This window comes from Schistocerca gregaria, chromosome 4, assembly GCF_023897955.1.
Source record: "Schistocerca gregaria isolate iqSchGreg1 chromosome 4, iqSchGreg1.2, whole genome shotgun sequence".
NCBI lineage: Eukaryota > Metazoa > Arthropoda > Insecta > Orthoptera > Acrididae > Schistocerca > Schistocerca gregaria.
Window position 1 is genome coordinate 614385214 of NC_064923.1, and position 27912 is coordinate 614413125.

The 27912-nt window shown below is 39.1% G+C and overlaps 1 protein-coding gene across 1 annotated transcript in view; it reads left to right on the forward strand.

Moving 5' to 3' along the window:
- Nucleotides 1-27912, forward strand: part of LOC126267834 (centromere-associated protein E-like) — a 536568-nt gene that overhangs the window by 255903 nt on the left and 252753 nt on the right. Inside the window, exon 11 of the mRNA XM_049973138.1 lies at nt 24179-24274. Coding sequence (XP_049829095.1) covers nt 24179-24274 — 96 coding nt within the window. The remainder of the gene's footprint in view (nt 1-24178; nt 24275-27912) is intronic.

The following is a 27912-nucleotide window of genomic DNA, read 5'->3' on the forward strand; positions in this document are numbered from 1 at the left end:
CTCTCTTCAGTTGCTAGTGTAATTACATAGATTGACTGTTTTCTAAATGCATTGCTAAGTGAACAACTGCTAACACTTGATAATGTATTGGGAAATCCAATTTTCATCAAGTCACTGCATTACAATTTATATATCTGCCCACTTTATTCTGAATTATTTCATCTTTCAGATGTTGTTCTCTCTCGGTTATTGTAAGTTCAGCTACATCACTGCCATTGTTAACATTTTTGGACACATATTTATTTCACTCAGCTGTAGTACTCAACATTTATGTGCGCTTGAAATATTTTTGGTAGACATGGATTGTATGGTGCTACCCGTTCATTTCCTACTTCTATCGCTTGGTTAGAGCATTCATGTTTTGACGGTGAAACCACCATCTGCTGGAGATCATCTTCTATGCATGATATCAATCTTTTCTTGTTTGTCTCATTTAAATAAAACATATTTCTTTGTACAATTACCTTCTGTCATACATGGTGAATCCATATTTAAACTTTCACTTGGGCCGTAAATCATGTTTTTCACTGTTATAATGTATAATTCTGGATCCTATTTTGGTTTCGAAAGTCTGCTCAGATTACTTGGTCAAATATATACTCAAGTGTAACTGAATTACTTGTTTTGGATGAACTTTTTAATGCACCATCATGCGACTGAGGTAATCCTAATTTCTGTCATTTGATTGTGTAAATCCAGCATCTAACAATAGAAAAACCTGACACTTTGTGTCTGTCAAAAAACTTGAGCTGTTATGTTTTGACAGTCCATGGTAACTTGTCAATGAAACTTATCTTCTTTGATCTCCACCCATGATGATACTGCAAGTGAGCAGATCAGGGTGACCTTGTTTTCTTACATACGTCATAGCATCCACTGTGCACTCGTGCATGTGTTCTGGACTTCTTCTGTAACTTGATTGTAAGATCTCCAATCATCCCCTGTCATTAGAGTAGCCGTCATTCATGACTGAGTCTCTCAAATGAATGTACTCTTCTCTAAGCAATTTTTTTTCATTCTGTCATATGAACATCATTTGTTCCGCCTTTACTTTTGTGTACAAATCGTCTAATACTGGTGTAATAAACGGCGAGATTTGGTAATATTATTATATTCCTTGTTGTCTCTGATCAATATGCATTATGCATAAAATTCCTTTGAAGTTATTCTTCTATTCATCGCTGCACCTTTATTTGGGTTCGCTTGTTTTAAATTGAGATGGTAACAATTTTCTTCTCCTATAAAAAGGATGGATATTGAACTACGTTGTAAGGATGATGTGTTTTTGTGATTCATTGTACTCTTTCACATCTTTGTGGAATATTTATTTCACTACTTTTATCCTTGTCCATTAGATACCATTTGATCCAGCACTGTGCCACCTTCTGATTCCCATGTCTTTGAACCAAACTCATTTAGTTCCATACTGATTGCTGATGGAGGGATACCACACCCTATAACTGCCTTGAGGCTGCAGGTGTGGGTTATGGAATTACAGTGGCATGCATGGATGATGGCTGCAAGTATAGCAAGGATTTTAAAATTTTGTGACCTAACAGGACTATTCACAAAATTATTAATGCCAGATTTTAACTGGTATAGGACTGGCTCTTTCCTAGTAGCTTATAGCATTTGTCAGGTGGCCATGTACATTTGCCAAAAACTCTTCAATTATAGGCTGTTCACAATGTCCTGAATGAGGGCTCCATACTTACGGACCACCTAAAGCTGGTAGAAGTCGGGTGACTTATGGTCATGAGTGTTTGTATTTAGCCATGACCAACATTGGCTATTTAATGATACAGTCCTTCTTTATGTAGCAGTTACAAAATGATTTTCCTAATATGGAGTGTCAAAACATTAAGCATATGTGTAATGCAAATACTGCCTGAAGAAAGTGCAACTTGTTCCTCCTGTACTGTCATTCTCCCCATGGCTGGACATGCAGACACATTGGTAAATCAACCAGAAAACAGCAGTTCAGGATACCAGCTCAGTAATTGTTCTTGCAATGGGTAGAAAAATTGTTTAATATTCATCTTGTTTTGTTGTACAGGGTGATTCAAAAAGAATACCACAACTTTAAAAATGTGTATTTAATGAAAGAAACATAATATAACCTTCTGTTATACATCATTACAAAGAGTATTTAAAAAGTTTTTTTTTTTTTTTTTTTTTTTTTTTTTTTTTTTTTTTTTTTCACTGAAAAACAAGTTCAGAGGTGTTCAATATGGCCCCCTCCAGACACTCGAGCAATATCAACCCGATACTCCAACTCGTTCCACACTCTCTGTAGCATATCAGGCGTAACAGTTTCGATAGCTGCTGTTATTTCTCATTTCAAATCATCAATGGTGGCTGGGAGAGGTGGCCGAAACACCATATTCTTATCATACCCCCATAAGAAAAAATCTCAGGGGGTAAGATCAGGGCTTCTTGGAGGCCAGTGATGAAGTGCTCTGTCACGGGCTGCCTGGCGGCCGATCCATACCTCGGGTAGTTGACGTTCAGGTAGTTATGGACAGATAAGTGCCATTGTGGTGGCGCTCCATCCTGCTGAAATATGAATTGTTGTGCTTCTTGTTCGAGCTGAGGGAACAGCCAATTCTCTAACATCTCCAGATACTGTAGTCCAATTACAGTAGCACCTTCGAAGAAAAAGGGACCAAAAACTTTATTGGCTGAAATGGCACAGAAAGCGTTCACCTTAGGCGAGTCACGTTCATACTGAGTTGTTTCCCGCGGATTCTCAGTGCCCCATATACAGACATTGTGACGGTTGACTTTCCCGTTAGTGTGGAAAGTTGCTTCATCACTAAACACAATCTTTGAAACGAAAGATTCATCTGTTTCCATTTGAGCAAGGGTAAAATCACAGAAATCGATTCTTTTAATCTTATCAGCTGCAGACAGTGCTTGAACCAATTTCAGACAGTAAGGTTTCATAACTAACCTTTTTCGTAGGACTCTCCATACAGTTGATTGTGGAATTTGCAGCTCTCTGCTAGATCTGCGAGTCGATTTTCCTGGGCTGCGAACAAATGCTTGCTGGATGCGTGCTACATTTTCATCACTCGTTCTCGGCCTTCCAGAACTTTTCCCTTTGCACAAACATCCATTCTATATAAACTGTTTATACCAACGTTTAATACACCACCTATCAGAAGGTTTAACACCATACTTCATTCGAAATGCACGCTGAACAACTGTCGTCGATTCACTTCTGCCATACTCAATAACACAAAAAGCTTTCTATTGAGCGGTCGCCATCTTAGCATCAACTGACGCTGACACCTAGTCAACAGCGCCTCAAGCGAACAAATGTACAACTAAATGAAACTTTATAGTTCCCTTAATTTGCCGACAGATAGTGCTTAGCTCTGCCTTTTGTCGTTGCAGAGTTTTAAATTCCTAAAGTTGTGGTATTCTGATTGAATCACCCTGTATTATTTGTGGCTCTGGTCATCATCTTGATAACACCAAGGACATGATTTTCAGGTTCTGGATTTGGAATGTTAGGGAAGATACTTATTTACAATTATAAGGCATCAGGGTTATTTCAAATGGTGCATTGCAAGTCTTTCACATGACAAAATTGTAAATCATTTCAAATGCGTATCCATTTAACTGTTTCAAACTGAAAAGACTTACCTGATGCACATGTACTTCACAGTCCTCTATGCAACTCTAAAAATGTAGTCCATTCTGTCCGTTCCCAGCGGAGGCATGCTGCTTATTCCAGTTCCAAATAAACACTTGCTCACTCCATTTTCAAACCAACCTTACCTTACTTGAAAGTGAATCAGTGACTGTCCAGTTCTTTGGTACAAAACACCACCGATCTATTTTACAGCAAGAAAATCTTTTTCTTTCAAAAACCAGAAAATAAACAAATAAATAAAATAGAAAGAAACTTCCACATGGGAAAAATATATTAAAAACAAAGATTCCAAGACTTACCAAGCGGGAAAGCGCCGGCAGACAGGCACATGAACAAAACACACAAACACACACGCAGAATTACTAGCTTTCGCAACCGATGGTTGCTTCTTCAGGAAGGAGAGGGAAAGACGAAAGGATGTGGGTTTTAAGGGAGAGGGTAAGGAGTCATTCCAATCCCGGGAGCGGAAAGACTTCCCTTAGGGGAAAAAATGGACAGGTGTACACTCGCGCACACACACACACACACACACACACACACACACACACACACACACACACAGATATCCATCCGCACATACACAGACACAAGCAGACAAATATGCGGAAAGACTTCCCTTAGGGGAAAAAATGGACAGGTGTACACTCGCACACACACACACACACACACACACACACACACACACACATATATATCCATCCGCACATACACAGACACAAGCAGACAAATATGTCTGCTTGTGTCTGTGTATGTGCGGATGGATGTGTGTGTGTGTGTGTGTGTGTGTGTGTGTGTGTGTGTGTGTGTGTGTGTGTGTGCGAGTGTACACCTGTCCATTTTTTCCACTAAGGGAAGTCTTTCCGCTCCCGGGATTGGAATGACTCCTTACCCTCTCCCTTAAAACCCACATCCTTTCGTCTTTCCCTCTCCTTCCTGAAGAAGCAACCATCGGTTGCGAAAGCTAGTAATTCTGTGTGTGCGTTTGTGTGTTTTGTTCATGTGCCTGTCTGCCGGTGCTTTCCCGCTTGGTAAGTCTTGGAATCTTTGTTTTTACATGCTTGATTTAACATATCCCAAGAAACCATGGCTCTGGATATAAACAAAATTTATTGAAATGAAATAATTATATATTATTAAACATAATTTTGAAATGGGAGTTCTCGTATACAAATACTGCAAAATGCACAATATGTGCCAATTACGGCCAATGAAACACACAGAATTTATAGGATAATTAATTTCTTTAAATTCAGAGATAAAAATGGAGTTCCAAAATATTGAAGAAAAAGCGCAAAAGAAAGAAATTTAAATAGTGTTTCCACCCAATACATTGACTCTATATCTTCCTTTTTGAACATTAGATTGCAGATTTAGTTAAAATGTAAGTGAATGTAATTGCAGATTTTAACAATCAAAATAGGTGTTATAATCTGATAATCTGTTGCTGAACAAAGGTTTCTGTAATACTCCCCCCCCCTTCCCTCCCCCACTAGTTTCTCTCCCCACCCTGAAAACTTAGTCAGCATGTGGCGAACAGACCACAGTTTCATTTTGGTGGTTTGGAGACATAATAGCGGTTACTATTTAACTTTTAAGTTTCTGATAATTGAGATACCTCATAGTACTTAGAGTGCGTTTGCATTCATTCAATCATCTCCTAGATCTACATTAAGACAGTGGTGAAGCAGACATGCAGATGTGTCAAAGTGGCAAATTTTGCAGATGCGTTGTTATGACTCCTAACTCCTGAATTCACTAATTTCTTTTAATATTTCATCTTTTGACTACAGTCTCTCTCTCTCTCTCTCTCTCTCTCTCTCTCTCTCTCTCTCTCTCTCTCTCTCTCTCTCTGTGTGTGTGTGTGTGTGTGTGTGTGTGTGTGTGTGTGTGTGTGATGGAGGACACATGCGTCCAAGGTTTTAATATTTGTCAGGGTGCAATAAGAAAGCAGCAGTAGCAACAATAACCAGGTAGCAGTCTTAAATTAACTGTGATACACTATCTTCATGCTGCCAGATAACAGGATTTGTTGACCATCTATGCATACATGTCAGCTTGAAGTACTTCCTACTTTTGAGATAACAATGTCACGTGGCTTGCTTTGCTCCTTTCCTTATTATTTTACATTATTACCATGTTGCTCAGTTTTAATGAATTAGTTTTTAACTTGTACCATCGAGAGGTCAAGCAGTTAACTTTCATACCACTCAGATGACACAGAGGTTAAAAGTATTGTCACGTAGAGGAAGATGTAATTAGATGAATGACAAACCTAACTTCACTTAATGAAGGTTTATTCAGCACTTGCACATACAAGAGCGTGGAGCGAACTTCCTCTGGCCAGAACACATACGGTATATATACAGCTACAGAACATTCAAGTACAATGATTCTTGGCATTTGTGGATACTTCTAGAATGTAATCAAACCAAAGATAGAAATTAAAATGTTTCAGTTCAGGTGAGTCTTGAACTCACGACCCTCCATGCAACAATCTAGTATCGTAACCACTACACTATAGCGACTGCTCTACTCAGCTTCTGTGACATTGCTCCCTCCTTAAGAGAACAGCATCTCGGTGTACGTTTTCCTAGTCCGGGAACGAGTCATCAGTCCTGCATATTCCGACTCCCGATGACAGATGTTCGCCCTGGCGGTGATCTTCATAGAATTTACCAAGTCGCTACGTTCTTCGTTACCTTTCCTCTTGTTGCCTATTACTGGAGCTTCGAATTTACTCTGGGTTGCAGGATCCTTATAAGGCTTCATTCGAAGGATGTGGACCATATCTCTGATCTTTCGTCGTCTTGTGTCGGGATTGAAATCTTCAGCTTCATAAGTAACATCAGACAACTGTCTTACAACTGTATAAGGTCCAAAGTAGCGCCTGAGGAGCATCACAGAGAGACCAACCTTCCGAACAAGAGTGACGATCCAGACAAGGTCACCAGGTTGGTACACAACAGGACACCTGGCTGATGTAGTTGTTGTCCACGTCACCAGGATGTAATGGAAACACAGTGTCTGTTGTCGTTGTCGCCTCACGCCCATGCAGCAGGAAAAATGGCGTAAATCCTGTTGTGCCTTGTTTGGCGGTGTTGTCAACAAACGTCACGAAAGGTAGCACGTCATCCCAGTTGCTCTTCTCAACATTGACAAACATTGATGGAATGTTGGCCAAGGTCTTATTAAGGCATTCAGTAAGCCCGTTAGTTTGTGGATGGTAGGCAGTCGTCATGTGATGAGTAATGTTGCACCGATGGTTTATCTCTGTGACAAGATTCGATTGAAAAACTTTCCCTCGATCCGTAATTTACGTCCTTTCGGCACCGTATTTTAATACAATGTCTTCTAAGATGACTTTTGCTACCTCGGATGCTTTCGCTGTTTTCTCGGCTTTTGTAATGGCGTAGCATGTCAGATAATCAGTGCAAACAATAATCCATCTATTGCCACTGGTAGACGTTGGAAATCATCCGAAGAGGTCAATCCTAACATTGTGGAAAGGCGTTTCGGCTGATGAAATTGGTACGCGTTGACCAGGTGGTTTCTGAGGAACTGCTTTTCTCCTCTGGCACTCTTGACAGTGCGACACTCTTAAATAAACCTGGCCAGAAAAATCTCTTACGGATCCTATCGTATGTCTTAACAAATCCTAAATGTCTGGCCTCAGGTGTGTCATGGAATTTCTGTAGAACATCTAAGCGCATGTGTTTAGGAATCACTGGCAGCCACCTCTTTCCAAACGGATCAAAGTTTTTCTTGCAAAGTAATCCATTAACTATCTTAAATTGTCCTTTCACATCCTCTGACTGATTTAAGGTAAGCATAATTTGAGATATCTTGGCGCCCTTCGTCTGTTCAGCAGAGAGATCCTTGAGTGCAGCAGGACAGTCACTATCTTCATCAAAGTCTTGATGGTGTTTCACAGGGTTTCTTGAGACACAGTTGGCATCTTAGTGTTTTCTTCCGCTTTTGTATACTATGGTAATGTCATACTCTTGAAGACATAGTGCCCACCTGGCGAGTCATCCTGTTAGATCCTGTCAACCATCAAAGTGAATGATGATCTGTAACAAGTGTGATTGGCCTTCCCTAGACATACTGTCGAAATTTGCACATGGCCCAGATCACAGCAAGACATTCTCTTTTTGTAGTCGAGTAGTTTCTCTCGGCTTTTGTAATGTCCTAGAAGCATAGGCTATAACCTTCTCTTTTCCATCTGAAATCTGCACCAGAACAATTCATGGAAGAGGGTAAACGTCCTTTTTAGTTATCTTATTAAGCTTCCTGTAATCAACACAAAAGTGCCAACTGCCATCCTTCTTCCTGATGAGAACCACTGGTGATGACCGTGGGCTCTGTGAAGGGTGAATGATGTCATTCTTCATCATTTTCTCTACTGGCATCTGTGTGTAGTTCTATAGATGCTCTCTCATCATACAGACGAAGTACAGGGCCAGCCATCAGAGCTTTTTGCAACACATCGAAAGCATCTTGTTGAGCACCACCCCTGATAACTTTAGCAGAGGCTCTTAACAACCCTTGGAGTGGCCTGCATTTGATACAAAAGTCTTTGATAAAACGATGATAATAGGAACACACTCCGAGGAAGCTTCTCACATCTCTAATACTTTTAGGAATAGGAAATTCCATTATAGCTGTCATCTTTTCTGGGTCTGGCCGCACACCTTCGTTTGACACAAGGTGCCCAAGTATTTTGATTTCTTTTGCTCCAAAGAGACAATCTCTTAGATTAAGTTTCAGTTCGGCTTGTTGGAGACACTTAAGAACAGCCCTCAGTCTTTTTATGTGTTCATCAAATGTCTCTAAGAACACTATAATGTCATCTAAATAACAAAGACACATTATCCACTTCAGGTGCCTTAGAAGATTATCCATCATTTGTTCAAAATTTGCTGGTGCATTACACAAACCAAATGGCATTACCTTAAACTCATACAGGCCCTCATTGGTGATGAAAGCAGTTTTCTCACGATCAGCCTCATCCACTTCAATTTGCCAGTATCCTGAGTACATGTCCATGGTTGAGAAAAACTTAGCCCCCTTCAGACAGTCTAGTGTTTCATCAATTCATGGAAGAGGGTAAACGTCTTTTTTAGTTATCTTATTAAGCTTCCTGTAATCAACACAAAAGTGCCAACTGCCATCCTTCTTCCTGATGAGAACCACTGGTGATGACCGTGGGCTCTGTGAAGGATGAATGATGTCATTCTTCATCATATTCTCTACCTTGTCGCGAATTATTCAATGTTCCGTTGCTGACACACGGTATGCTCTCTGGCTTATTGGTTCATGGTCTCCAGTGGTAATCCGGTGCTTCACTGTCGATTTGTCTAATTTGTTCTTTGACTGTGGATTGAAGCATTCAGAGACCTCTTGAAGAATGGCAAGTAGCTTTCTCTGTTGTTCCTTAGTGAGATCTGGTGATAGTTGAGCTAGAAAGCTATAATTGCTTGAGAAGATTTCAAAAGTCCCATCCGAGAATGACATCATGACTACACTCTTGTAAGACGATGAATTCTAAGTGCTGTGTATAGCCACTTTACCCATACGAATGACACATCTTCCTGTAGGTTTAGCATATTTCCCACTAGCCACCTTCAGCAGAATGTTTTGTTGTTGACGAGTACGGTTTTCTGCAACTGGCGATGGTACTTTTCCGAAATGACTGAATATGATAGTCCAGAGTCCACAAGAGCTTGGGCTGGTTGGCCATCCATAAGGATATCGTCATAGTTTCCTATCATTTTTGTAGTGAAGGATGTTGGAGGATTTTTCTCTTTGGCGGCCTCACCTCCAAGGAAGGTCACACCCTTTAGTTTTCCAGGTTGCGGTGGTTAGGTGATTGGCTGGAGCTTCTAAACAGCAATAGAGACCTTGATCAGCATGTTGGGGAGCGTCCTCTCCAGCGGTTAGCTTGCGACAATGTTGACCTACGTTGTCCTGTATCCACATCTTGTTCATCTTCATTGTCCTGGAGTTGGCGTCTTCAAAGATCGGTCTCTTGTCTTCTGGCATGGGCATCATCAGATATCCGCCGCCTTTCTTGACAATAGCGCACCACATGTCCTGGTCGTCTGCAGTGGAAACATACTGGTTGGTTATCCTGGGTCCTCCAGGCATTAGTCTTCCTTGGTGCCCAAACAGGTTCCTCATGCGGCATTGTAGGAATGTAACTTTGCCTGGGCCTTGACTTTTTTACTGTTTTAAAGGGAAATGAAGGACAAGTGATTGAGTTTGATGTCTGTTCCACTTCCTCCCTTATGACCTCTTGAAGTGTCTCGGTTTTTTGCTCGCCATGCAATCCAAGTGCCTTCTTAACTTCTTCTCTCATTATCTGATGAAGAACACTTGTGAAAACAGTTTCTTCCTCCATCACCGACATTGATACGATGTTTGGAAGCCGTTCAAACTTCTTGTGTGTAATTCTTTTTTGATACATTGTCTCAACATACTGGCAACATTTTATGAAGTTGTCTGCTGTTGAAACCTCCTTTAGGAGTGGGTCTTGATACATGGCCTCAGCAGCGCCCTTCATGAGATGTGCAATCTTATCTTCCTCCTTCATTCGAGGATCCACTATTTCACACAGCTCCAAGACATCTTGAGTGTAGGATGCTGTCGTTTCTCCTGGACGCTGTGCCCTGCACTTTTTAATTTATCGTCAGCCTTACACTTCTGTTGTTGTGTGTCACCGAAATACTTGCGCAGTTCTGCCTGGAATACTTATTTGCTAGTGAACTTCTCCTCGTTGTTCTCATACCATTGGTTGGCAGTGCCCTCCAAGTAGAAAAATACTTTAGTCAGACACACGGTGTCATCCCATTTGTTAAATTTGGCTATCTGCTCATATACCTCAGCCACTTGTTTGGATCTTGGCAATCGTCACCACAGAACCCAGAAGGATGTCTCATGTAGTGGCACACAGTTGCTGTCACAGTTATGTCATCTTCTTCTTCTATCTCTGATATATTGCAATCTGTTGAATGTGGCTCGAACTCAGGTTTCTCGTCACGTAAAGGGCGTCTCTGTCGTGGCCTGATGGGAGCCACTGTGTCATCAATAATGTGCGTTATCACAAGTTGCAATAACCAGCATCTCCACCAGAATAATGTCACATAGAGGAAGGTGTAAGTAGATGAGTGATGAACACTAACTCCACTTAAAGAAGGTTTATTCAGCACTTGCAAACTGCCTCCAGCCAGAACACATATGGTATCTATACAGCTACACAACATTCCAGTATAGTGATACTTCCCATTTGTGAATACTTCTAGAATGTACTCGAACCAAATATATAAATTAAAATGTTTCAGTTCAGGTGAGTTTTGAACTCACGACCCTCCATGCAACAATCTAGTATCGTAACCACTACACTATATCTACATCTACATCCATACTCCGCAAACCACCTGACGGTGTGTGGCGGAGGGTACCCTGAGTACCTCTATCGGTTCTTCCTTCTATTTCAGTCTCGTATTGTTCGTGGAAAGAAGGATTGTCGGTATGCTTCTGTGTGGGCACTAATCTCTCTGATTTTATCCTCATAGTCTCTTCACGAGATATACATAGGAGGGAGCAATATACTGCTCGACTCTTCGGTGAAGGTATGTTCTCGAAACTTCATCAAAAGCCCGTACCGAGCTACTGAGCGTCTCTCCTGCAGAGTCTTCCACTGGAGTTTATCTATCATCTCCGTAACGCTTTCGCGATTACTAAATGATCCTGTCACGAAGTGCGCTGCTCTCCGTTGGATCTTCTCTATCTCTTCTATCAACCCTGTTTGGTACGGATCCCACACTGCTGAGCAGTATTCAAGCAGTGGGCGAACAAGCATACTGTAACCTACTTCCTTTGTTTTCGGATTGCATTTCCTTAGGATTCTACCAATGAATCTCAGTCTGGCATCTGCTTTACCGATGATCAACTTTATATGATCATTCCATTTTAAATCCCTCCTAATGCGTACTCCCAGATAATTTGTGGAATTAACTGCTTCCAGTTGCTGACCTGCTATTTTGTAGCTAAATGATAAGGGATCTATCTTTCTATGTATTCGTAGCACATTACACTTGTCTACATTGAGATTCAATTGCCATTCCCTGCACCATGCGTCAATTCGCTGCAGATCCTCCTGCATTTCAGTACAATTTTCCATTGTTACAACCGGCGAGTGCGCTACTCGGTTTCTTCTGTGACAGTATTGGTATAAAGTATTCAACATGGTGACTGAGTTTGTTCCTGAGGCATCTTTTTCCTTAGAACTGAGTTATCAAATAGAAATAAAACATAATGTAAGTGTTGAGTGTTTGTGGAGAAAAGGAACTAATACAAACCAGTATTGAATCTTATGAGACCTTAAGCAGATTTTTGACTCGAAACAAGATAATTCTTAATATATTGTTTTACAAGCACTTTTTCTTTTCTATTTGTTAAGTATAAGTTGAACCACCACAAAGCATTGTCCTTCACTTGGTACCCTTATATTTTCCAGAGAATTAAAAAGTGTTTCACTAAGTCAGATACTTTTACTAAACAATAGGAACTTGTTGCTGGCCTTTTAGATTTATTTAGCTTGGAACAAATTATTCTGTAACCTCATTGATGCTAATTATAGAACTTTTCCAGCTTCAACGTCAAATGTACTTTAAAAATGTAGTGCTATTTTGTGAATTTAAATTGGGAAGTTGTTGCTTGACAGTATTGTAAAATATGTAAGGTAAGTCCGGTTGAACAGAGATCATACAGTAACTTGCCACATTTTGTTGTTGAGCTGTTCACATGACTGTTTTATGTTTATGGGCAATAGATGTGAAATAATGTAATAAAAAGCTTTGATTAGAGTGGCAAGTATTTCATTCCATTCACTTGATGTTTTTCTTACCTTGTAAGTCTTTTCACTTTTTCTACATCTTGTCCAGAGTTCCTGAATTTTGCAACACAAGTAATTGGTTTCTCATTAATGTTAAATGGAATTGACATTGTCATGTTAGGGCCCCACATCTGTGGAATTTGTTAAGAACTCATTAAACAGTCATTGAACAGAATTTACGGCAAAATAATTTGTGAACACAGTTTTCAAAATGTTTGGACTAGTTTTCTCTCAAAATTCAGATTTCACTTCATCTTTGTTGTGTCTGTGAATGAGTGAACTATTTTCCATTATTTTAACTGCTGTTAACAGTTTGTTTTAAACAAAGTATTTGATGCAGCCCTCACTGCCACAGATTTACTGGAAATTATGTTAGGAAACTGTCATGCAAAACTAGACTTTCCTGTTCATGAAGAGCTATCTGGTATGAAATTTCTTTTCCTAAAGGAACTACTATCGTATAAACTATACAACATGAACAAGTTCTTAATTGTCAGTTCATAACTGAAGTGACTCATTGGTTAAAGCACTGGACTCACTTTTAGGAAAACAGGGCTCAGGTCCTGTCCAACCATCCCTGATTTATGATTTCCCTGAAACACTTTAGGTGAATACTGAGATGCTTCCTTTTAAAAGGATACAGCTGATTTTCTTCCGCATCCCTTATCCCTTTGAAGCTTGTGTTCTCCATGAAATGATTTTATCTTCTGTGTGGTGTTAATCCTTATTTTTCCTTCATGAAACATCCTCTAGTATTTGTCAGTATGATATGTGGTTTGTGGACAGCTATTCAGCTGTGGATATTAATTTAGATTCCTTGTGCTTACTGTTGATAATAGTTGGAATGTATACAGGAGTTTTTTTTGTAAGAGTAGAGGTTGAGGAATTCCAGTTTGTCACGTTGACTTTCATTGTGCTCAATAGTTTAGAAGTTCAAAATGTGTCTTCTGATTGTGGGTATTCAGCATATCTTCACTTCTATGAAAGTTACTATGTGGGGTATGTTTATGATACTAAAACTTTCCTCAGCAACCTTTGTTTGTTGGTGGTAATCAAGTATCCAACCATTCTAGGAAACTTCAAGTTTTGTAGATGACCCAAGCTTCATGTGTACACAGATCTTGGGCACTCTGTATATTGATACTTGACCTGACATACTTAACACTGTTTGTTGGTTTGGGACTTAAACCAGAGACCTTTGCCATACTGGTGAGTGATGTACTGACTGAGCTATCGAAGCATGACTCACAACCCACTCTCAGAGGTTTACTTAAGTTCATACCTCACCTCCTACCTTTCAGATTTCACAGAAGTTTTTTTGCAGACCCAGTGGGACTAGCACTCCTGGAAGAAAGAACATAGCTGCTAGGAAGTTTCAAATCAGTGCTCACTGCACTATAGAGTGAATATTTTATTCTGGAAACAATCCTACAGGCTGTGGCTAAGTCATGTTTCTGCAATATCCTTTTGTCTAGGAGTGCTAGTTATGTAAGGTATGCAGAAGAACTTCTGTGAAGTTTGAAAGGTAGGAGATGAGATACTGGTGGAAGTAAAGCTGTGAGGGCAGGCTGTTCTTGGATTGCTCAGTCAGTAAGCACTTTCCTGCGAAAGGCGAAGGTCCCAGGTTCAAGTCCTGATCTGGCACACAGTTTTAAGCTGCCAAAGAGTTCCAAATCAACTCACACTCCACTGCAGATTGAAAATTTCATTCTGGAAACACTATATAGGTTACTGGTAGGTTACATTTGTGTGTCGAAGACACTTTCCTTACACAAATGCTCATGCTTTTAATTAAGTGTTATAGGGATGAATACTAAAAGTAATCAATAATTATTTCCCAAAGTGATCACTTGGTAATTTAGAAAATAAATTTTAAGCTAAGCTATTGAAGAAATTCTTCATAAAATTATATAATTGAGATTGGCGAAAATCACTTTATTTTTCAGAGCTTCATTTATTAAAATACAGGTAGCTACAAAACGAACAACTGAATAAAATTATGATATGAAAAATGTATATTGAGAATGGTAACCAAAGTAATTAATGTTGTGACCACACTAAGCAAAACAGATAAATTTCGAAATACATTCAGATTTGTGAAGAGGTCCCACACTAAGTCCATGAGTACATTAGGAAGTTGAGCTAATATAACCTATATTAATTAAAATTCATTATATATAAGCTTCAGGAAACAAATGTAAGTGTGGATCTAGTTGTAGAACTTGTACTTGGGTATTATCTCATGCTGTTAAAATTTTACACCTAAACATAATTGTAATTTGCTCTGCCAGGTGAAATAACCTCCCTTATACATTTTTGGCACAGGAGTATAAGTGGTTTAAATAACTGTTTTATACACATCTCAGATTATATTTGAAATTTTTAAGTACTTTAATAAGTGTTAGCCAGAATCATACCATAGCAAGATAGTACAGATGTTAAAGACCTTGATATTGTGCCCACTCCCAAAAATACAGGGTGATTATAATTAGAGCCAAACTTTCAAAATGCTGTAGAAATATCACCTTTGGTCAGAATAACGTCAAATTGCAATGGAATATTATCGGAGAAGGGGGAAAACGTATGACAGAATAAAAAAAATAGTATGAAAATTGATCAAATTGATCAATAGATGGTGCTATATGTGTCAGAATACGTAAATGAAAACATCTGTCATGTGCACGACCCACTGAAGTTGGTATAAGCAAGCCGGGTACACGGTTTTTCCTCCTTTTGCATTTGTGACATTCATCATGACTGTATCAATGCAAGATCGCACTCTCCTTGTGAAGCTACTTTACAAGAATGATGACCATGCACGCGTCGCTCTGCAGAAGTTCCAGAAGGGTTTGAAAAAAGGCGGTCATCCGGTGACTGCCGTGGATCTGGAGAAAATGATTCGGAAATTCGAGAAGACGGTTTCTTTTGGTGTGCAATCTGGTAGAGGGAGGGAACAAATTGATTCAACATCAGTGGAAGCAGTGGCCACAGCAATGCAGGAGATGAGTGGTGGTGTGCAAACGTGTAGTGCACAGAGAATTTCCCGAACATTGAACATCCTCGTGAACATGGTGCAAAAAATCCTATGAAACATCCTTCTTTGCTATCCATTAAAAAAAAACTGATTTTTCCCATCCGATATGATATGACCTTGCCGTGGTGGATGGGCTTACATAACTAGCAGTACACACCTGTACATCCATGCACACTGAGTAGTACAATGTGCTTAATGTTAAACATACATATTGTTGTATGATTCATTTGTCATTTGTAGCCAGACACTATAAAATTATGATGCTTACAGTGCCATCTATTGCTACATTTTGTAACTATTTATTTTTCTTCTGCCATACGTTTTTCCTCTTCTCCGATAATATTTTGTTTAAATTTGACATCATTCTGACTGGAGGTGTTATTTCTACAGCGGTTGAAAGTCTAACTTTCATTATAATCACCCTGTATATCATTATCTCCATGTGATGTCATATATGAATGCTGCTAGATACTATATGCCTAAAAGAATAAAGCTATAAGTACTGGACCCAACAGAAGTATACATTATCAAGGAAGGGACTGATTTGATAGCATCCATGTCAAATCAACACACTTCAAATAAAAATTTTTCCTCACCCTCTTAGATTTCGCTGAAAGTTGGTATACTTATAGTGGGTGCTGAGACTAAGAAAAATACCAAATTTTAATTTTTTACCTTAAACCATTCGTGAAATACGGTCACGTAAACTTTTCAAAAACTGGCCAAAAATGTATGAACGGACTTTTTTTAAAAATTGCCCTAGGAGCTGCCCTAATTGAGCTAGAGAACTGGGAAATGTGTCATTTTGCAGCATTTTTCATGCTCTTTCCAGTGATAGAGAAAAAACATAGCTTCTAATTAATAACCTTTTTCAAAATGGTAATTAATATATTAATTTTTTTTACGAAAAGTACATAACTGAAAATTTTCAAAATATTTCCATAACTACTTCATACTGTTGTAAATCACATGGCAAAATATAAATGTGGGATGATGATGGGTTCATTGTTAAAAAAAATTATTCCGGACTCTTGTTTGACCAAACTGATCTTTAAGGTAGTACGTCAGTAGAGGACCATATACATAGGGCTTGATGTCTGTACAATAATTCAGAGACTGGAGCCATAGTTGAGATGATGTAGTCTGCATTGTTACCTTCTAAGGCTTTGTGTGCCTACAGCATTATTGTGCACTGTGGTTTTAGGGCAAATCAATTGTTACCTCTGTGTTGACCAGTCTGTATCTATTATGTTTAATAGTTCATTTTCAAGTAAATCTATACACTGAAGGACAGTTTATAAGTGGTTTTTGTATAAATATGGAACCAAGTAATAAGTGCAGCGCTGCAAGAATGCAGTGTTGTAATCCATTGAAGAAGTCAAATCATTTTATTAGAGACAGAAAAAAACTGAGAATTGTCACCACATGGATGCCCAAATTATTTCCTCAAATACCAAGCGGTGCCAAGATTTGTGATAAATGTAGGAAAGATGTAACCAAATTGAAAAATACATGAGAGCCCATCAGTGATGAAAGTGTAGAAGAAAAATCTTATGGATCAGGGAGAATCATTCGAGACCAAGACCCTGACTTTACTCCAACTTCAGTAGCTGTTAAAACATTTAACACAACACTTCAAGAACTAGATGAGTTCCCAGTTGACAAGAGAAAGCTAACATCTAGCCATTACGCCAAATCAAAATTGAAGAAAATCTCATCAATGACACACAAACTTTTTGTTGCTCCTAAAACTTCTTCGCCAGATACTGATACTGATGAATCCGTTCTTGAAAATCTTAAAAGAAACTTTAAAAATTTTATAAGTAGAGCAAAAAAACTAATGATTCTTACAAGTTTACCTGAAAAGTGGAGTGTCAGGAAAATAATGAGGGAATTTAATTCTCCTAATTACATTTTTCGGCAGTCCAAAAAAGTTTTGAAAGAGAACGGATTCATGGAAGGTCCAAACCCAAAACCAGGGAAGTGTTTACCAACAGAAACTGTCAAAACTGTACATTCATCTTATGAAAATGATGAAGTTAGCAGGGCAATGCCAGGTATTAAAAGATTGTGTGACAATTACAGAAACAAGTGAAAATAAAACAAAAATATCAAAAAAGACTTATTTTGTGTAACCTTAAAGAAGATTACAAGCATTATAAGACAAGTTTCCTACCATAAAAATATGTTTCTCTAAATTTGCTGAGTTGAGACCAAAACATTGTGTATTAGCTGGCCGGAGTGGCACACTGACTATCTGCGTGTGCACAACATAGCCAAACATAAAATTAATGATAGAAAATGCCAAACTAAATACAGTAACAAACAGCAGCTTAAACAATTATAAGCAGTGCATTGCAAAAATGCTTTGCAACCCATCATCAATTGATTGCAACATGGGAAACTGTGAATACTGCCCAGGAGAAACTGTGATATGTAAAATTTTAAGAGACTCTTTTCATGAAAACTTAATTGAACAAGTTCAGTTCTGACAGTGGATGTCAGTTAACCCATGTAATCTGGAAATTGTTCAGAAAACTTCTGAAGAATTCATAGATTTATTTTGTAGTAAGATGTCGACTTTGATTCGGCATGACCTCATTGCCAAGCAACAACGAACATTCCTTAACTCCGCAAGAGAAAAACTTATGGAATCTGAATTTGTTGTCATATGTGATTTTTCAGAAAATTATAGTGTAGTTATACAGGATGAAGTTCAAAGTTTCCATTGGACAAGACAACAGATTACCATTCATCCTGTTGTTATGTAATACAAACAGGAAGACAAAATTGAGAATACGAGCTTTATCATTGTTTCCGATTGCTGGAGCACAATACAACTGCGGTTTACACCTTTCAAAAGAAGCTAATTTCATATCTAAAAAAGAAATTTCAAAAGATTCCAAAAAAGACATACTATTATTCTGACGGTTCTGCCACTCTGTATAAAAATAAGAAAAACTTCCTGAACCTTTGCCTTCATGAGGTAGACTTCAACATAAAAGCTTAGTGGCACTTTTCAGCCACAGCACATGGGAAAGGGCCGTGTGATGAAGTAGGGGGTTCAGTAAAGAGACTGGCAGCTCGTGCAAGTTTGCAAAGGCCATACCAAAATCAGATCCTAACTGCACGAGACCTATTTGAGTGGGCAGTTGATAATATCACAAATGTTGATTTTGCATATTCCACTCAAGAAAGTCGACTTAAAGAGGCATTGACAATCAAAGGAACACGCAATTTCATGCTTTCATTCCCAACACTACATCAAAATGAATAGTCAAATACTTCTCAGGTGATATGCAGAGTTGGGAGAGGGAAGTAACTAGATCACCAGACAAACTGAAGTTACAAGATGTATCAGGCTATGTCACCACTGTATAGGACAGAAACTGGTGGCTTGGGTACATTTTAGGAAAAAACAAAGAACTTGATGAAGTGAAAATAACTTTTCTTCATCCATGTGGACCAGCTAAGTCATTCTCTTATCCTGCACATGCAGATGTCCTGTGGGTGTCAGTTGTGGATGTTCTCACAAAAGTGAATCTATTTACTCCGACAGGGAGAACATACCTTCTTAATGAAAGTGATGTAAACCAAACCCAGTCAGCTTTATTAAAATGTAGTATGTGAAGTTCCAAGACAATTTATTGGGAACCTGCTTTCAACTCAAAACTTAATTTTTGTCTCAGGTTAGTGTTAATGTATATTTTATAGAAAGTTGTTTCAAAATTATTTTTAGTACCTATTGTGTTAAATTTAGCTATGTACAGATACCTGTTACTCAAAAACAAGCATTACGTATTTAATGTGTTTAATAATTCCATTTCAAACATCATGGACCAGAACTATTATGTAAATACTTGTACTTATTCATATTTTATTTCAGTTTGTAGTTAAATGCTCAATTTCTTGTTCTTGGTTATATTGGTTAGTATACTGTTAGTGAAGTTGTATGAAATTAAAATAAGCAATCAACTTATAATTATAAAATATGCTGAATAGTTTTGGTTTAATAAGGCGATGTTTTGATATTTCTAATACTTTTTTTTACTTACCTTTCAGTATATTTTAAAGAAATTGCTGTTTGTTAAAGGTCATTTTGATCAAACTAGGGCCGTTAGCGAAAAACAAGAGTCCGGAATAATTAAAAAAAAAAAACATCATCATCCCAGATTTATATTTTTGCCATGTGATTTACAATAGTATGAAATAGTTATGGAAATATTTTGAAAATTTTCAATTATGTACTTTTTGTAAAAAAATTAAAATTAAATCAAAATATTAATTAGTCTTTTGAAAAAGGTTATTAATTAGAAGCTATGTTTTGTTGTATATCCCTGGAAAGAACATGCAAACTGCTGCAAAATGACATGTTTCCTAGTTCTCTAGCTCAATTAGGGCAGCTCCTAGGACAATTTAAAAAAAGTCCGTTCACACATTTTTGGCTGGTTTTTGAGAAGTTTACATAGCCATATTTCAGGAATGGTTTGAGATTAAAAAAAATTGAAATTTTGTATTTTTCTTAGTTTTAGTGCCCACTATAAGTATACAAAGTTTCAGAAAAATATAAGAGGGTGAGGTAAAATAGGTGTGTTGATTTGACATGGAATGACTCTTGTGTAAAGAACCTACACAGTAGCAAAAGAAATAAGTATGTATGGAAACTGTTGTTGCTGTGAAGCAACAACTCAGATGACTTCGTCACATATTGGAATAGAGTTATTTGTGAACTGTGACCATAGTGACTACTGCATTTGACTTGAATCAGAACACCTTTCAAAATTGCGATGATTATCATATGGATGCAACTTGAAACCATATGGAATCAACTTTTGCATAGCAGACAGACCAGTTGCAATTAACTTTATTTCACTTTCACCAACTAAATTCTCACATTGTCATGAGAAGAGAATGTAGTCTTGGTATTTGAACAAAATCATGACTTATGTTTCTGTTCCTTGTCAGACCTTGATGCATTTTATTATGAATGATTTGTGTGTGCGTGTGTGTGTAAAGTCAGTGCAAAATTCATGATAGTGTATTTTGTCTGTCTCATTCTGAGTAAATTGTCGTAATAGTTCTATGTCTTTCAGTGGGTATTAAAAAGAAGAAGAATTGTTTAATTTAATAAAATCTGTGATTTCAAATTGTTTTTAAATTTTCTGAATATTGTTTGCGAATCTTCTCAGAAAATTGCTGTTGGCTTACATTGAAAATAGGCATATTATGTTGAATGATATTGCAGCAATGGTAAACATTAGTGTTAGATCACACTGATGTTCAAGAAAATGTGTGTGAGGTGGGTTCCAAAACATTTCACATCAGAAATGAAAGAAAGGAAGGTGCATGGGTATTTGCAGGGAGACCTGAGGTTTGCCTGCCCCCCCCCCCCCCCTCCTTGTTCCTCAGATTGGTACATTTTTAAGCCACTGAAAGAAGTTGTTAGTGGGCCAAGGTTAGCTGATGATGAGGAAATCCAGGCAGCAGCGCATAACTGATTATACATATACTCCGAAGAATTCAAGAATTCTTTGCTTGTGGAATGGAGAAGCTCATCCAGTGCAGGCAAAGTACATACTACTTGAGGGGGGGATTAAATTCAGTTTTTTATGGAATGACCCATGTGTAATGAGAAGAAATGAAAGACAAATTAACTACTTCCACATGGGAAAAATATATTAAAAACAAAGATTCCAAGACTTACCAAGCGGGAAAGCGCCGGCAGACAGGCACAATGAACAAAACACACAAACACACACGCAGAATTACTAGCTTTTGCAACTGATGGTTGCTTCTTCAGGAAAGAGGGAAGGAGAGGGAAAGATGAAAGGATGTGGGTTTTAAGGGAGAGGGTAAGGAGTCATTCCAATCCCGGGAGCGGAAAGACTTCCCTTAGGGGGAAAAAAGGAGGACAGGTGTACACTCGCGCGCACACACACACACACACACACACACACACACACACACACACACACATCTATCCGCACATACACAGACACAAGCAGACATATTTAAAGGCAAAGAGTAAGGGCAGAGATGTCAGTCGAGGCGGAAGTACAGAGGCAAAGAAGTTGTTGAAAGACAGGTGAGGTATGAGCGGCGGCAACTTGAAATTAGCGGATATTAAGGTGAAGATGACCAATTGATCACTTCGATGTGGATGCACACCACACTCGAACTCTTATGGGAATTGGCAAAATGCCACGAGTAATGAGGATAATGGACAAGGGGCACTACATTAGTATTGTGAGGATAAGTTGAGAATTTGGGTCCGTTGACAGGCATACTAAGGTGATCCATGTAGTTGTGCTGACTGCTGTGTTTGGACGGTGCAGTGGTCAGCACATCTGTTCAATAAGTAAGAGGCCCAGGTTCGAATCTTGCTCTGGTACAAATTTCCAACTTTCCCCATTGGTTTAAATCAGTGCGCACGGGCAGCTTATGTCATTAATTCCTCTGTGTCTTGATTAATCGGTCATGTTGTCCGAGTTTATAGAATGCTCAAAAAATTTTGCGAAATGTGATTTTATGCTGGAGTACCAATAAATAATTCAGGGTTACTTACTTGTGCATCAAATGTTTTACAATTACATAAAAATATTTTCACATCACTCTGAGAAGAAGTTGAAAACTTACAAAATATCATATTTTTTACTTTAATTTGGACATTTACCTTCAGTGGCCTAAATCTGATAACATATAGTACCTAATTTTTAATTTATGTAGCATACTTTGCGCTGCTTATCATGTGAGAGGCTGATATACACTACCCAGTTCCTGGCACCAGTTGAAATCAATTGAGATTAGAATGTCCCATGATCAGCTTTGCATATTGCTGCTAGATGATTCACTTTCTTGGAATATGTTACATCTAAATGAACAGAAAAAACAAATTTGTTGGTGTTGATTCTCATCCGCTACCAACTATTACCATAGGAGTTCTAATATATGCTAAAACCATACAGAGCTTGGACAAAAATATGGAAAAACCATAAGAAATCAATCTTTGAACATAAACACAGTTTCTAGTCAGGCCTACACGTGACACTGTTGTATTTGTGATGAACACACCCGTTCGGTGTCTTCTATACATTGCAATTGTCAGTTGTTGACAGAACAGTGTTTTGTGCTGTTATTAATGCATTAGGTCAAGTTAAGTGAATTTGAAAAAGGCCAAATTATTGGCTCTGGTATGATGGTGTTCCCATAACTAAGATAGCAGAAGTGTTTAGTGTTTCAGGAGGCACTGTGTCGAAGATTTATACCACATACAGGAAAACAGAAAAACATCAACTGTCAAGTCACAAGAAGGACAAAAGTGTGTCTTGAGTAATTGTGACAGACTGCAGTTGAAGAGGATTGTGGTGAAGAATGAGAGAACAGTAGCTCCAAAAGTCACTACAGAACTGAAAGTCACATTCTCAAACTGTCTCAGCACCTAAGTAACAAACACAAAGGGTTCTCCATAAGCTGTAAATTGCAGGGTGGGGTGGAAAACCAAACCCACTCATTGGAGATGCAAATACCCGTAACAGGAATACGTGGTGCAATGGAAGAATGTTACTTGGTCGAGTAAGTCTTGTTTTACTCTGTTTCCAACTTCTGGCCAAGTTTACATCCCAAAAGTGAAACATGAGAGGCGTCCAGTTATGATTTGGTTGGCCATATTGAGGTACTCCTTGTGCCCCATGGTTACTCTGGAGAGTCACAAAACTGCCAAGAATTATGTGACCATTTTGGCTGATCAGGTCTATCCTGTGGTACAGTGTTTGTTCTCCAGTGGGGATGCTATGTTCCAGGTTGACAGGGCTCCTGTTTACACAACACACATAATTCAGGAGAAGTTTTGTGAGCACGAGGACAAATTGTCACATCTCTCCTGGCCTACAAACACCAGATCTCAATAACATTGAGCACTTGTGGTCTACTTTGGAGAGAAGGATACATGATCACTCTCCACTTTCATTGTCCTTACCTTAACTTTCTACTATTTTGCAGGAGGAATGGTATAAGATTCTCTTGAAAACAATACAGGACATGTATTTATCCATTCAGAGAGGAATAGGTGCTGTTTGGAATGCCAATAGTTTTCCTACACAGTATTAGGCATGTTAATGTGTTTGTTTTTGGTGTTTCCACTTTTTTGTCCACCCACTGTAATTCTCTGCAGTGTACAAATTTTGATGACAGATCAGCAGTCAACATTGTTAGTTCAGAACAACTGTGAAAACAAATACCCAAACAGACCAATGTGAAGAAATGGAAACTTCCTTCATAGCCAAAATGTAACCTTACAACCTCCAACCCATGAATGCCGTTGCCGACACCACACCACAACACAACCACAACCACTGTCAAAAAACACATATTGTTTGTCATTCTCATGGTACAGTCACATTTATGAAGTTTGTCAAAACATTAATTAGTAGTTGCTTATAATAATACCTTATTTTTTTTGCATTAGATTAATTGGAGAGAGAGAGAGAGAGAGAGAGAGAGAGAGAGAGAGAGAACTCGTGAATGTAATAAGTAATTAAGTTCTCTCTGTATTTTCAAATTGTTAATCTGATCCAACAAAAACTTTCAGCTTGCAAATCAAATGGAAATGCTCAAAGTGCAACAGGATACACTGAATATGACTCAGGCTGAGTTAAAGGAAGCACAGGAGCGTATCAAAGAACTTGTAAGTAAACTAGTTCTATTTTTCTTTTTAAGCTTTTATAGTCTTATGGAGAGGTTTGATGACAAATGGAAAAATAGAATCACACCAAAAAAAGATGATTTAGAAACAAGAATAATGATCAAAATGTTATAGATGGCAGCAGGTGCAAGGGATATGAATGAGACACAAAGGCCATGGAGCTAGTGAGTTTGTGCAACTCATGGTAACCGTGATGTGGAGGTAGAAGAGGAAGGGACTGTTAGGGGGTGTAACATAGTGGCTTAGCAGAGATTGAGATTAGGTGAATTGTAAAGTAGCCATTGAATTTGAACATGTTGTGCTCAGTAGCTTGTTCTATTACTGAGTGGTCTGACCTGTTCTTGATGATGGCTATTCATTCTGGTGGATAGCCGGTTCATGGTCATACTCACATAAAATACTGTGCAGAAGTTGCAGCAGTGCTAATGTATTATGTGGGTGCTTTCACAGGTGGTCTTGCTTCTGATGGTGTACAATAAGCCTGTGGAAGAACTACAGTAGGATGTGCTGTGTGGGTGAATCAAACAAGTCTTGGACCTGGTTCTTCCATAGCTATACATCCCCACACGCAGTTGGTTGGAGGTGAGAGTAGCACAAGGGTGGTTCAAGATGTTGTGTAGATTGGGTGGCAGTGGAATACAGCTTTCTGAACATGATAGCAAATAGTTGAATCTCTGCCCAAGGACATGATTCAGTTTCTCCAGTTCAGGATTATATTGGTACATGAGGGGAGTGCTCCTTTGCAGTTGGTTCTTGGTTGCGATGGAAGTATTGGGGATGTGTGAGGATGTGTGGAGGAAATCTGTTTGCAGGCTAGGTTTGGGGGATAGTGCCTGTCTGTGAAGACCTTTATGAAACTTTCAAAATACTAAGCATTCAAATTCTTGTCACTGCAGATGCACCATCCATGGATGGTTAGGCTATATGGGTGTGATTTTTTGGTGTGGAAGGCCTGATGTCAGAATGCCTGTACTGTTGGTGGTTGGTGGACTTAATACAGACAGAGGTAAGTATGGAGCCATCAGAAAGGTGCAGGTTAGTATCTCGCACAGTGGCACATTGTGCTGAGGAGTACCAGGTGAAGTGGAAGGGAGAGAAGGTGTTGAGGCTGTGAGTAAATGAGAATAGGATGTTTTGGCCCTGGGTTCAGATCATAAAGATATCATCAATGTACCTGAACCAGACAAAAGGTTTTGGGAGGCTAGGATGGTTTGCTGTGGAGGACACATATGCAGATTGGTATAGGAGGATGCTATGCAGGTGCGCATGGCCTAACCTTTCATTTTATAGATACAAATCTCTTTCTCCACAGACTGTCAACAACCCCCACCCCATTACCTCCTGGATGCCTATTAGTCAGTGTTAACCTCACATTGTGATACACCAACATCCCCTTCCATATCCATGGACTTATGCTATTGAACACTACCTTTCCCAGTGTCCTTCAGGCATTAACTCACTACCCAATTCCTAGCACACCTAACCAATTACATCCTCATACATAACTACTTCTCCTTTGAAGGAAAGGTATATAAATAAACCTTCAACATGGCCAGGGCCACTTGCTTGGCATCCTCCGATGTTAATCTGTAGTGCACCATCTAGAGGAAATTTTCGTAGTCCTCCACAACCCAAAACCTTTTGTCTGCTTCAGTTTCATTGATGATATCTTCATGATCTGGAACCAGGGCCAAGACATCATATTTTTATTCTCCTACAGCCTCAACACCTCTCTCACGTGCTCCACCTGGTCCAATGTGCCATCTACCTTGATATTGACCTCCACCTCTGATGTCGCCATCCATGCCTCTGTCCATATTAAGACCATTGACCATCAAAATATCTGCATTTTGACAGCTGTCATGCTTTCCACTCTAAAAATTACTCCCATCGCAGTGACGAGAATTCACTTTCGCATTATTCTGGAGGTGCACAAAGGCCATCACCAACAGGCAATATCCTACGAACCTCATCTCTCATCTGCAAACAAGTTTGTGCACCCTATCCTCACATATCCCTTATACTCCCACCACAGACAAGAACCAGCTGCAAAGGGGCACCCTCCTCATCACCCAGTATCATCCTGAACTGGACTAATTGAATCATGTCCTTTGCCAGGGCTTCGAGTATCTGTCATCACACCCACAATCCTTCCTTCCCGTCCTAAAGTGGTTTTTCAGCAGCTGCCCAACATACACAACATCCAAGTCCATTATTATGCCACCTGCACTCCCAACCACACAGGCCACATCCCTTGGAAGACCAAGGTACAAGACCTATCCGATTCCACACCCAGAACTTTCTGTTTCAATCCTAACATCAGAAGAAGTAGGACCACCTGTGAAATAGCCATGTAATATATTAGTTCTGCTGCAATTTCTGCACAGCATTTTATGTGGCCGTGACCACCAACCAGCTGTCCACCAAGAACAGAGTTGACCACCCAATGGGGAAACAAGTTGTTGAGAATATCATGCCAGAGTGCCCCCCCCTCCCTCCCAATACCAGCTTTGCTGAACTAACTCCTGTGTTACTCCTGGCCTCAATATCTGCTAAGCCACTGCCCAACATCCTATGCCCTACAGTCTACCCTTCCTGTATCCTGTCACCCCCTCTCAATCCACTCCAGCACATCATTGCTATCCTGTGCTGCATGAACTAAATGGTTCTTTTGCCCATGTGTTGTATTTCTATTTAGCACCTGCAACCTGATGCCTCTCCATCCCACATTCCTGTCCTGCACACCTACTGCCTCCCTGCAAACCTGTAACCACACTTTCCCAACCCCCCATCTCACTTCTTGTCTCTTTAATTCCACTACCTACCCCCTTCCAGCCCAACTCCTTTTTCCTGTCTACTAGCTGAACTACAGTCATGTTCAGCTGGCACAATGTAGGTACTATGTTTGTGTGTGTGTGTGTGTGTGTGTGTGTGTGTGTGTGTGTGTGTGTGTGTTTGTTTGTTTGTTTGTTTGTTTGTGATAGTACTCTAGCAAAGCTTCCCTCATGCGTGCTTGTCACTGACTTAACACTATTTTTTTAAATGAATTGTCTCCTTTACTCCTTAATTATTTATATTCTGCCAGAACTCTGCTAACCATGTTGACATTACGATTTTGCAGACAAAAATATGAAGGTGGTTTGAAAATTTCTTGGAATGGAATAGAAAAAAAAGTACTTACATCATTGAAGCTTTTTTTGTTTTTTGATGTAGTCTCCTTATTGATTAATGCACTTGGTCCAATGATGTTCCAGTGCGTTGATCCATTCTCGAGAATGAGTTTCCTCCAGGTCTGCAAAATCTGGTTATCAGTTCTTTGTTTGAAGTGAATCTTTGTCCAACAAGAAAAATTTTCAGTTTTGGGAAGAGATGGAAGTCTGATGGAGCCAAATCAGGTGGATAAGGCAGGTGTGGCAACAATTCATATCTTAGTTCGTGTAATTTTGCCATGGTGACGGCACATGTGTACAGGCGCACTTCAAGGGTTGCAGCACCCATCTTGCAGATAATTTTTTCATTTCTAATTCTTCAGTTAAAATGTGATATACCCTTTCAGATGAAGTCTGACAAACATGAGCAATTTCATGCATTTTATATCAGCAATCCACCATTGCCATTTT